Source organism: Drosophila miranda (assembly GCF_003369915.1).
Source record: "Drosophila miranda strain MSH22 chromosome Y unlocalized genomic scaffold, D.miranda_PacBio2.1 Contig_Y2_pilon, whole genome shotgun sequence".
NCBI classification, from domain to species: Eukaryota; Metazoa; Arthropoda; class Insecta; order Diptera; family Drosophilidae; genus Drosophila; species Drosophila miranda.
Genome location: NW_022881614.1, coordinates 26,527,330 through 26,539,822, shown reverse-complemented (window position 1 = coordinate 26,539,822; position 12,493 = coordinate 26,527,330). Strand labels below are relative to the sequence as shown.

General features: G+C 47.4%; 1 protein-coding gene across 1 annotated transcript; it reads right to left on the bottom strand.

Annotated features, from left to right (window-relative positions):
• Positions 1–9,624: 9,624 nt before the first annotated feature.
• On the bottom strand, positions 9,625–11,675 carry LOC117193718. Its single transcript, XM_033398443.1, has 5 exons — positions 11,469–11,675; positions 11,162–11,408; positions 11,014–11,096; positions 10,795–10,944; positions 9,625–10,727 (listed from the first exon to the last, which is right to left on the bottom strand). The coding sequence occupies exons 1-5, from the start codon at positions 11,563–11,565 to the stop codon at positions 10,066–10,068; spliced, it is 1,239 nt and encodes a 412-aa protein (XP_033254334.1). The 5' UTR covers positions 11,566–11,675; the 3' UTR covers positions 9,625–10,065.
• Positions 11,676–12,493: the final 818 nt, after the last annotated feature.

Here is a 12,493-nt window from a genome sequence, read left to right as displayed (position 1 = left end):
TACATTGTTTGGCCGATCGACATAGCCATGACGAAACAATCTCACTGTTCCAGAAAAACCTTTCAAACATAGAAAACTCTACTCGATCTTGTAGGTTTGAAGAATTCAGACTGTCAGACTAGAAATATGTAGCTCCATAAATTTCTTGTCGCAAATTTTCGTTTTGACACTGCCAAAGAATGACTGATAATGATAATGTAACCACCACGCACACCCACATAGAAAAATCTCATCAAGTCCGTCCCGATTCCAGCTTTATTACTTGTTTTCAAGTCGAATAAGTCAGCAAAGATATTTAGAAAGTAACATTTAGTTGTCCGTTTGGATTCGACGGACTTTGGCTATAGCTGTGATGAGCGTCGGGATGATCCCTCAGCAGGATGGTCCACAGCTGCTGCAGCATCCACCGCCGCAACAGGGCCCACAGCACGGTCCACAGCAGGGACTGCAACAGGAGCCACAAGGGCCGCAGGGGCCACAAGGACCACAGGGGCCGCAGCATGGGCTACAGCAAGGGCTGTAGCAGCCTCCGCAGCACGGTCCACAAGGTCCACAGCACATTTTGATCCTTAAAGTTCTAAAAAAAAATGACACAATTGTTTTTCAAAATATTTTTCAGAAATTTGTTTTCACCTTTTAACTGGAATCCAAACGAAAAACTGAAAATTAAACAAGAAATATTGATGTTCACTCTCTACTGCTCCTGGCTTGGGACTGACGAAATCCATAAAACAAACCCGTATACCATTTTTTCCAAAAGTTTGAACTGACTCAAGGCTAATGTGATGATAAATTTTATTGAAAATATCCAGAGGAACGACCGATCTCCAAGGGTAGCTAAAGGTTCGGCACTTGCATCCTGGCTTTCCGCCATGTTTTACTTTGGCTTTGGTTGGTTGAAGAGCTTTAAAGAGTCGGATATAGGGGGTCGAGTGAAGAGTGATGAGGAATGAGGAATGAGGTTTGGAGCAAAGAGTTCGGAGGAGGTGAGGGCTGGGGTCGATGGCGCTATTGTGTCATCCTCGTCGACGCAATGGTGTCAAATGTATTTCCTTTTTTTCTCCTTTCTCCTTTCTCTCTCTCTCTGTCTGTATTTTAGTGCAATTTTGTTGATTACAACGTTGTTGCCTTTTCTTTCTCTCCTTCTCCGGTGTGTGATTGTGTACGTGTGTGTGTGTGTGTGTGTGACATTGTTGAGTGTGTAATTTATTTGAAGTGATCCTAAATTATATATGTATTTGTGTCTGTGTCTGCATCAAGGGTTTGGTTCCACAGCAAAATATATGGCAGGGATGCGCTTGAATTATATATGGGGTACACTTATCGCTCTTTGCATGAATAAATAAGAATTATCATGTGTTTTTAAAGCAATTTGTTTTTATTTAAACTGATAAATAATTTGGGAAGTAATTACTGGAATATATGGAATAGTTATAGGTGAAATTCTCTCGTATTTCATAGAATATCATTTGGGCAATCACATTTTCCCCGAATTTTTTCAATTTCCCAATTTTTTCCCAATTCAATCAAAACGAGAGGGAACGTTCTGAGTTGCTGCGGACACCGCAACTCTACGGTTATACCCGATACTAAGTCAGTATGGCTCTCCTGCGGCAGACGCCGCTAATATTAAACGACACGACAAAGAGTGCGTGCGAGAGAGACAGAAAATCAGTCTGAGCGTGACGTCGGGCGCTGCGTAGCCACTGCAAATTGATTTGTTCCTATTGGCTATAAAAATAATCTGATCTGATCCAGATTCAGCAGTCTGATAGATATGGTCGTTATCTATGATTCTGCGTTTTTAGTTTTCTCGAATCTGCAATATTGCGGATGCAACAGATTTGCAACAGTATGCTATGCTTTTATGTATTCTTCTCTCTTTTTGCGTGTCCTTTCCTTTCGTTTGCGTTCTCCTTTTGGGCCTTTCTGTCCTGGCCTCCTTTACGGCCACATTATTACTTTTTATGGCCAAAGCAAGAAAAGTCATGTTTGGGAGCTTGTTAATATAAAAATTTTTCTGCTTTGGCTACCCCAATAGCCCGCCCTGCGGCCAGACTCAACGCCGAAATGTCTAATGAAATCTAATAAATTAAAGAGATTTACACAAAGGGCCCTTGGCCAGGGGCTAGGCTCCCTCTGATGTCTCCCGCCAGCGACTTAATTCCGTGGTCGGCATAACTCACATTGTGTTTCAGGCTGGGCAAAAGCAAATTATTGGCTTTTCAGCAAAATCCAAACTCTCCAAGCCACAAATACGGCAGCAACAACAAGTGTGATGGCAAGGAGTACAGTATCCACCCCTCCCTTATCCCTTATGGCAAACTTTTCCCCCAGTTGTCACACAATCTTTTGTCTCCTGTTGTTCTGAATGAACCCCAAGGAGTGAAGTCGCAACCGACAACCCCAAGGAGATCAAAGATAGCTGGAAGAGAGGTTAAAGTTCGCTGGAGCAAACGGAAACTTTTAACTCGAATCAAAGTCCCACTTTAAGCCCCAATAGAATGTTTTATTTTATCACCGAGTTCATTCAATTAAAATTTCTTTAAATTCCTTTATTTTTGGTGCTGTTCAACTATTTTAATTGTTTTTCAATGTTTATATACATTTTTTTTGTATTCTATTACTTTTATTATGCTTTACTACTAGTTCTTATATAGGGTTAGCAACTAGTTGTGGGGGTCTGGGACTGTGGTTTGTTGGTGGGGTAATGGGGCGTAGCTATGCGGTACGGCCGCAAAGCATTGCTTCGCACAGCCGTTCCTCCTTACTCCTCCGACACTTTCCTTTCCCTCTCCGCTCTCCGTAGTTCCCGCATTATAGTGGCGGCGAACCTAGTGGTGGCATCCCACGCCTTGGGATTCGCTACCATGAGCGGCACGATCCCTCCGACGCTAATGCTGGTGGCTAGCTCATCCTCTAGCTGGCGCCTCTCGTACTCGAAACGGTGGCATTCAAAGAAGACGTGGTGAGCGTCCTCCACGACCACATGATGGGCACCAGTCCTCCGTTTCGTGTCCAAACCGCTTCAGGTACGATCTGAAGCATCCGTGGCCGCTCAGCATCTGAGTGAGGTGGAAGTCCACCTGTCCGTGCTTCCTCTCCAACCACAGCTTGATATCCGGAATCAGCTGGTGGGTCCAGCGTCCTTTAGTCAAGGAATCCCACTTCATCTGCCACCTCCTGACGGTGGGAGGATTGTGGGTGTCCCTGCGAGATAGCTCGTACACCTGGGCCCTTTCCCTCGCTTGCTCTGCTATTGGGACTAGTCCCGCGATGACCAGTGCTGCGTCGTCAGATATGGTTCTAAACGTGCAGGCGATCCTGATGGCACATAAGAGGTGCGTTGCTTCGACTCCTCGCATATAGCTCGGCACCTTCGTCGCTTTGGACCACACTGCGGCAGCATACAGGAGCTGAGAGGAGACGACGCTGGTGATCAGCTTCCTCCTTGCTTGCTTTGGCCCCCCGGTGTTGAGCAGGATTCGCGAGAGTGCTCGGCAAGTCTGTGCGGCCTTTGTGTTGGCGTACTCCAAGTGCTCTCTAAATGAAAGCCTAGTGTCCAGCATTACTCCTAGGTATTTAAGAGCCCTTTGCGAAGTAATGTCGTGTCCGCCGACCGACACTCGGGCCGTCTCCACCTTCTTCCTGCTGCTAATCAGAACAGCCTCGGTCTTGTGGGCCGCCAGCTGTAATCCCGCTATGGCGAGCCACGTCTCCACGGCACGGATTGCCCCGTTTGCAGCTGCTTCAACTGCTGCAAGGTCCTTGGCTACCACTACGATGGCGACGTCATCGGCAAACCCGACGACCGTCGTGCCCTCGGGAAGATTCAGTCGCAGAACTCCATCATACATCGTATTCCACAGGAGCGGCCCCAGCACCGACCCCTGCGGGACTCCAGCAGTCACTCTATATGATCTTATCCCTTCGCTCGTCTCGTACAGCAGCACCCTCTCACTGAGGTAGCTGTCCACTATTCTCAGGAGCTACTCCGTAGGGCTTCCATCGTTTTACCCCAGTCAGCAGAGTTGAAAGCGTTTTTTATATCCAGGGTAACCAGCAGGCAGTACTGCTTTTGGCCCGCTCTCCAGCGGGTCCCACTTATTGCATTCTCCGCTATGTTGGTGACTAGGGTTGATCTGCCTTTCCGGAAGCCATACTGGTTGGGCGACAAGCCGCCGGCATCTTCAATGGCACGGCTGAGCCTACGTGCAATGAGCTTTTCGCATACCTTCCCCGCGTTGTCCAGGAGACAAATTGGTCTGTACGAGGAAGTCTCGCCTGGTGGTTTCCCTGGCTTGTTGAGCAGCAGTAGTTTTTGAATCTTCCACCTATCGGGGAAGGTACCTTCTAGCAGACACTTATTGAAGACCTCGGCGAAGGCGGATGGCTGTAGTGCCAATGCCAGTTTTAAAGCCCTATTTGGGATTGCATCCGGGCCTGGGGCTTTTTTGCTGGGCAGGCTCCTACCGGCTTCCAGGATCTCCGCTTCCGTGATCATTTCGATGCCCGTGATCGGTGCGTCGCTTCTAAGGGGCCTGGACGCCTCTGTTGCTCGCTGGGGAACAGGGTGTGCACTATGTCCTCGAGGGGGCTGGGGTCCGTTGGCGCCTTGCTCCCGGCACTTAGCCGCTTCATAACGATGTTGTAAGCCCTGCCCCAGGGGTCTTGTTCCGCTGTGTCGCAGAGCTGGAGAAAGGGGACTCGAGGGGTAGACTGGGCGCTAGGTAGCAGCGCTAGGTAGTACCCATAGGTTGCCAGCTCTCGCGCGCACAAATCCGTCCCCTGCCAGCACATTACTGAGTTTGCAGGGATCGCCTTCACATGCCCACAGGGATGCCTTCCCTGTTCTGTCGGTCGCCCAGGATTCGTTGTCACCTGATTTGTACGGCTCGCTGAGTTTGGCCAGGTCCATCTCCAAGCACTTGTAGCACCTAGGCTGCGAGTCCTTCTCTTTGATCTTGCATACCGTCCATCCCACCTTGACCTTGCCCTTGCCGCATCCTTGCTCGGCAGTCCAATTACGGCAGTCTGGATGTCCCGTTATGATGGGCGTAGGCTTCTCACATTCACCGAGTCGGCTTTGATGGAAAATTGTTCCGCTAAGGCCTTGACAAGGTCCTCCGCGGTTACTAGCGGGTCCAGGTCGCTGATCGCTAGCACCCTCGTCCTCGTGTCTTCGGAAAGGGCTCGTACCTCCGCTACTCCATCCAGTACCGATTCGAGGCTCTCCTTAATCCTTGTTGCGCTTTCTTTATCGCCTCTGTTCAGCTCAAGGAGCAGGTTACCATTTGCGGTACGGCGGACCTTGTTGACGCTCGTACTCAGGTCCTGAAGCTGACCGTCTTCTCTCCGGGTAACCAGGGCCAGCACCTCGCTGTAGGTTTTTCCTTTCGCCTCGACGACCACGGCGTCCGTTTCCTAGCCGGCTTCTTGGCTGCCCTCGTCTTCTTGGCCACCTCCCTCCATCCGCTGACCGGAATCTCGGGGCTCTTGGTCTGGCTCATAACGCTGGGCGTCGCCACGTCTTCTTGTGGCGGCAACGGGGCTTTCTTCTGTGGCCTCCTGGTTGCGTTGGCGCCTTTTGGCTTAGCCTACGCCACGGCTCCGTTTGCGCCGCGGCATCCTTCTTCCAGACTGTCGTTGTCTACTGCTCTTTGTCCATGCTCATGCTCTTGGTGCTCTGTGAGCATTTTGAGCACAGGACTGCGGCGTTGAGGCCTTCCTGCCTGGCGCTTCTGCCCGCTGCTGATGCTTGGCTTGCTTCATTGATGCTCGTGTGTAGCTCATTCGCACGAACATGTTTCTCGTCGCCATGTTGATGTGGCGCGTATTCTTATTCATCATTCTGCTATGGACTTCATCCAAGATATTTCCCAGCTCTTGGAGGTTTTCGAGGCAGGTTGCCTCCTGGCAGGCCTTACTTCTCTTAGGCGGCGTTTTTCTTTGCAAACTCTCTGGGCTGGCTGGGTCCCGTACCCTCTTAGGGGTCTCCCGGGCGTCCGGGTCCATGCTCTGTAACTCTGCTCCTGGAGCTGACGCAGCTGCTGGCGATCAGGCGAGCTTGCTGCCCTTCATGAAAGCCAGGTTTTCGTCCTCTTCCATTCCTTTGCTCGATGTTCCAGTTAATTCTGGGTCGATTTTAATTTGAAATTTCAAATTTCGTTTGGCGCGTAACTCTGCTCCGGCACTCCGGCAGCCCTGTTCCGTACGAGGCTGTCCGGCAACACCGTCCGAGCTGCCACCCTGAGCGATCACCTGGCTGGCAGCTCAGTGATCAGCTGCTGAGTGGGAGGCTCCCGGCGAGAACCGTAAACAGAAAAAGAAAGAAAAATTTGAGTGAGAAAATTGTTTTGCTACAACTCCATAAACAATGTGTATAGCGGAAGGCGCCAAACAAGAGTTCAGCCCTCTCCCCCTCCTGCACGGAGCGCACTGGATATGCCCCTGCAACAGAACGGGTGGTCGGCGAGGGCCGATTTCATACGCAGTACGTACCGGTGCTTCAGTGACCTGCTCTTAACAGCTTTCCTTTCAGTTGCCAGGCGTGGGGCGGATTTTTTTGCCGGAAAACTTGGAGCTCGTGATAAACACAACCGCACTTGGAAAACACTCAAACGTGTCGTATTTACATATATACATATGTATGTGTGCATATGTATATGTACGATATATGACAAAGGCAGCGAGTGCAACAAATAAGCGAGATTTTATGCCCCAAAAGAAAAGGCCAAAAATTCACATAAATCTATGGAGAAAGCAGTTTCCCAGGAACTGGGAAATGGGAGCAGGGAACAGGGGAAATGTAATCAACTCTGGTGGGACACCTCTTCAGGACTTGCTCCAATGGGGGTGCGCAAATCCCCAAGAGAAGTCCTCTATAAATCTCTTGCCATTTTAGAAGGTGCAAAATTGTATAAATAAAATATTTCTAATTGTTCGCATTCGTTGAGGTAATGTTTTAAAAATGATTTATGGTTCCGCCCCCGCATCCCCCATTCCCATCACCAGACGGGGTCCCACCGCCCAACGGAAGGAAAAGGCATGTGTGAGGATTGGTAGGGGGCCCAGGCAGGACCCAGGACCTACACTTACTTGGACGTCAAGTGCTCGGCCAGCCATGCAATTACATATATCAGCAGGAAGACAGACTCTGGGGTGGCGGCAGAATGCTCCTCTGCTATTTTTGCGCATGTTACAGCACTGGCTAATGCATAAATTATGTACAATCACCCAAAGAACGAGAGGAATAAGGTCCTGGCCTTCCTCGGCTCGTCCTTGTAAAGTGCGTGTTACATTGAACAAATAATTTCTGGAGAGTGCAATAAATACATGTCTTAAAGCTGCCAGAGAGTTTCCTGCTAAAGTTAATCAAACCATATGAGAAATGGCCCAGCGATGGGGAAGAGGGAAGGCAAAACATAATTTCGAAAGGTTTCACATATCCCTTTCAGCGGAAGAATTTTGGAATGCGCATTGTATTAGGTATAGAGCAGTATGTACTCCAAAACGAACACTTCAATAAGGCTCCACGTGATTATTTTCTGGCAGAAGAGCACCGTCCACTGAAATCGAGCTAAAATTCTCATATCATTTGAATGTTCAGTGTATTTTACAAACAGTAACCACAACACATTAGTCTTACTTTAAAAACGAGGGGGAACGTTGTGAGTTGCTGCGGACACCGCAACTCTACGGTTATACCCGATACTAAGTCAGTATGGCTCTCCTCCGGCAGACGCCGCTAATATTAAACGACACGACAAAGAGTGCGTGCGAGAGAGACAGAAAATCAGTCTGAGCGTCACGTCGGGCGCTGCGTAGCCACTGCAAATTGATTTGTTCCTATTGGCTATAAAAATGATCTGATCTGATCCAGATTCAGCAATCTGATAGATATGGTCATTACCTATGATTCTGCGTTTTTAGTTTTCTCGAATGTGCAATATTGTGGATGCAACAGATTTTCGTCCTTTGTGTGGGCGGAAGGGGGTGGGGCTAAATTTTGAGATACACGTTTTATAGTAAGATCTAACAGAAGTGCGGATACCAAATTTGGTTACTCTAGCCTTAATAGTCTCTGAGATTTTTGAATATCCCCAGATTTTCGTCCTTTGCGGGGGCGGAAGGGGGTGTGGCGAAATTTTGAAACAAACTCGTCTCGGTCCGATATATTAGGAGTGTGGATACCAAATTTGGTTGCTCTAGCTTTTATAGTCTCTGAGATCTAGGCGCTAATGTTTTACTCTAAGCAAAGCCGCCTATGCTACGTGTGTGGTAGAGAGAGACAGGGCGAGAAAAAATGAAATTGTTTTCTTGATGCTGGCTATAATAACAATACGATCCAATTCAGATTCCGCAGTCTTAAAGATATGGTCATTCTCTACAATTCTACGTTTTTGGTTTTCTCATATCTTTAAAATTGTGGATGCCACAGATTTTCGTCCTTTGTGGGGGCGGAAGTGGGCGGGGCGAAGTTTTGAAATATTTTTGTAGCAGTGACATTTCACAGAAGTCTGGATCCAAAACATCGTTGCTCTAGCTCTTATAGTCTTTGAGCACTAGGCGCTGAAGGGGACGGACAGACGGACGGACGGACAGACGGACAGACGGACAGACAGACAGACAGACAGGGCCCAATCGACTCGGCTATTGATGCTGATCAAGAATATATATACTTTATGGGGTCGGAAACGATTCCTTCTGGACGTTACACACATCCACTTTTACCACAAATCTAATATACCCCAATACTCATTTTGAGTATCGGGTATAAAAAGACCCGCCCCGGGAACTTTTATTTAGATATTCCCCAACATTCTTGCACTTCATCAACATAATTTGTTATGCAATTAATTTGAGTGGCAAAAAGTAAGAAGAACTTTGTTAGAAGGCGCCAAATGGCTCAGGGCTCATGGCTGATGGCTGATGGAGAGCAGAGCGCTGCGAATGTTGAATATGAAGTCTGGTAAACAAGTTTTGCATAATTTCCATAAAATATTTCATAAACAACTTGAAAAATGGGGAAAAAGCTGAAAGCAGAAAAAGAAAACAAGGGAAACTCGCAGCGGTAATTAAAAAGTTCACAAAAAAAGGTCCGGTCCGGTCCGGTCTCCAGGGACTCCGGACACTTTGGAAAATTGCTACAAAAAAGAAGCGAAGCGAATACGAACCGTCTTCCGATGACAGGGCACAAAACTTGCCGATTGAATGTGGAATGTGGGAAACCTGGCACTGGGGGCATGGTCAAATAAATTAAAAAAGAAGTCGCAACTCGTTGCCAAGTTTGTCACCGCAGAAAAATAATAATAAGGAAAAAAAAGGGAATTATTTTATATGTAGATGGAAGGCCTGACCAGAACCGCAAACTGCGGTTGCCGCGGACGCCACTGTGGCCACTGTGGCCACTGACCAGCTCCGGACAGTTGTTGTGGTGTGGACGTCCTGGCACAGTCCTTGCAGTGTCACTGCTCATTATTGTTCGGGGATGCACAGGCATCGGAAATTGGAAAAGTTTCCACCTCCCCTCGCAGTTGTGCATTTATTTAGAGCACGGAAACTGCAGGAAGCTGACGGTTGACTGGCAGAAGGATATTATCATTGGAGAAGGTTAAGAAAAAGGAATATGTACATATGCTATATTTGTGCTTCTTTAGAGAAATTATTATTCAATTTTCAATGCAGTTATTCAATTGTGTTCTGAGAACGAAAATGTTGGCTCAAGTTTGATTTTCCCGCTTGATAAGAAAACAGCTGGCATTAACCGAAAATAAAACACCTCTCTGTTGTACTCTGGTTGTGTGCTGCTGTGTTGCTCTCTTCCTGCCGCGTTCTCTCTTAACCGGTTTGGGAAATATGTATCTTTGGGACAGCAGGGGTAGTACGAAACGGTTATAATTTATCTAAACGGGTTTCAAAGAGGGGAAATATTAAAGGGTGCAAACGCGGCTGCGATGTTTCCCGCCCTCCGCTTGCAGTGGAATTTCAAATAGCTAAATGAATGGACGAATGAAACCTAAAATAAATAATTCACGTGTGTGGGTGGACGGCTGTGGAGGAGAATTAGCTGCTATCAGCTATATCGCGACGCAGCCAGTCGAGCAAAGCATCCCGGGGACACTCGGCATCCGCATCCAGGCAGAAGAGTTGACGCACATCCTCCAGCCAGTTGCCGATGATGTAGCGCTTGATGCACGGCATCACGCCCAGCTCCCGCAGCGCCTTCAGGCAGGACACCTGCAGGCGGGGATTGGTCTCGGTGGACATCAAGCGGCCCACATAGCAGGGCAGCGGCGTGAACTCCCGGCTACGCCAAAGAGCGCGCTTGCTATGGAGGCCGTTGAGGAGGGCCAGGACCACGAACTCCCAGCTCATAACCTTCTGGCGGGGCAGCATTTTCTTGGGGTCGATCTCGATCTCCTGAAAAACTTCGAACAGCAGCTTCACCCCATCAATAGCATCGAAGCGGCGCTGACCCTCTGGACAGCGGAGGAGCAGAGCGAAGGCCTTGGTGGCCATGCACCAGTAGAATGGCAGGCGACTCTGGATCCGGGAGTGCAAGAACTCAAACAAACCGAGCTCGATTCCGCGCTCGGGGTCAAGCTCCAGCATGTGGCAGAGATGGTGCCAGAGATGCCGGGGATATAAAGGCTGGCAGCGGTCCTGCAGGAAGATGGAAACCGCTGAGGCCAAGTTATCGGGGTCCTCCATTACGATTCCTAGAACTGGTATTAGAGAATAATATTGTTTACAGTTCAACGATTAAGGTTAACTATCAATCGATTGAATTACCCTTTGGTTTGCCTGTCAAATTGCGTAAGATTTCAGCGGCCATATCCTCTTGGAGTGGTACTCGACTCTTTATGATTTTGTAAAACTCAACTCTCAGACATTTCCGATTAGCAATATTCTCGGCGCCATTCAAACTGCGAGATAGAATGTCTTAAAAAGGGAAGAACATATTTAATACTTAAAGATCTGATGTGATGTTATAGTCCAGACTGCACTCACTGAAAATATTTAGATATGTTTCCACTTCACTGTGCTCTTCTTTGTAGATCTTCAATCTCATCCTCATAAAGTCATTCTTCACCCTGTTAAAACGGAAAAACAAGAATACAGATATTCCATTTCCCCGAAGCAGCCTCTGTCCACCCACTTTCTCACAATGTCCATTTCAATGATGGCTCTTTCCGCATTCAACGGATTTAAAAGGAACTCTGTCAACGAAACAATAGCCTTCCAATGGGTCTGGCGCATATCACTGTCCATTTCTTTCATCAATTTTGGCAAAGCAAACCACCCGTAGGCCAGCTGTGCCCGATCCTCGAAGTACGGGGAGCTCGGTGCGCAACCGTGTGGATAGCATTTGCACTTGTTACGTTTTTCCATGGCCTCTTTCCATTCTATTGTGGTTTTTTTTTCGTGAAAATCAAACTCCAAAATATATCCATTCCCCGACTTACCCGTATTCTGCTGGCAGTTGATGGAGCTGGGCTTGAGAACATCTTTGACTTCGAGTTGCAAAAAGTGATTGCGATATCTTTCCAGCTGCTCCCACATGATGTCCAATACAATTTTGTTTTCCTTAAGGTAAATTCTATTAAATGTTATAAAATATACACAAAGCGAGTTGTTTTTCTACAAAATAAATGTTTTGCAAGTGACAAAAATTTGTTTTGAATTTCAAACAACAGTTGGGCGGCAAAAAGGGTGCCAGACTGTCACATTAAGCTAGCCAAGGTGCTGCCACACGTCGTCTCTAAAAGCTCTTGAACAGCTGGTTTTCTCAGCTTTCGTCTTTCTTTGCAATCTTTCAACCAATATCTCAAACTCAAATTTTCCTGAGCGGTTGCTGCGCTAAAAGTTAACATTCGAATGGACATGTAATTGGCGCAGAGCTTGCGAAAATCTAGAAAATGAATGTCTACCATGTGCAATAAACTGCAGTTACTTCAATGCTCTTTCGTGCACTCTGTTTAAAGTTGTCTTTGAAAGCAATATTTAATTCCATTGGCAGTCAAAAATGTAAACAAACGCGATAAATAATTAACAAAAAGCGAATTGCTCCGGGTTTTATTAGTGTTATTTTTTCTGCTGCTGCTGCCGCTGCTTTCGTGCCGGTGCCTCTCTCCCATTCTAACTGTTCCTGTGCTTTCGCGTGTTTTTTGCCTGTCATCCTGCCCGTGTGTTTGTGATTGTGTCTGTGTGCCGGAGCAGACAACAAAAGAAATTGCGCTCTGCTCTCCGCCGCCGTCTTCGCCATCCCCGCCATCCCCTACGCCTGCCTAGTTACCGTTACTTGCTGCACTGCCAAAAAAAAAGTCAACAAAAAATACGAATTTTTGATAGAAATAATTTATACCTTTTCGAAAAATCATTCAATTCCAATCGACAACAAAGATGGCCTTGATAAAACTGGCAAGGTAAGTTCTTAAATATAAGCCCATATATTATATACCTGTACATAGGTATGTCTATACATATATGG

Bases quoted from the DNA above. Each gene is read 5' to 3' on its own strand.
- LOC117193718 (XM_033398443.1), bottom strand. From the start codon at position 11,565: ATGTGGGAGCAGCTGGAAAGATATCGCAATCACTTTTTGCAACTCGAA. The intron at 11,097-11,161 runs GTGGGTGGACAG...CCGTTTTAACAG, and splicing joins GAAATGGACATTGTGAGAAA to GGTGAAGAATGACTTTATGA. The intron at 10,945-11,013 runs GTGAGTGCAGTC...TCCCTTTTTAAG, and splicing joins AACATATCTAAATATTTTCA to ACATTCTATCTCGCAGTTTG.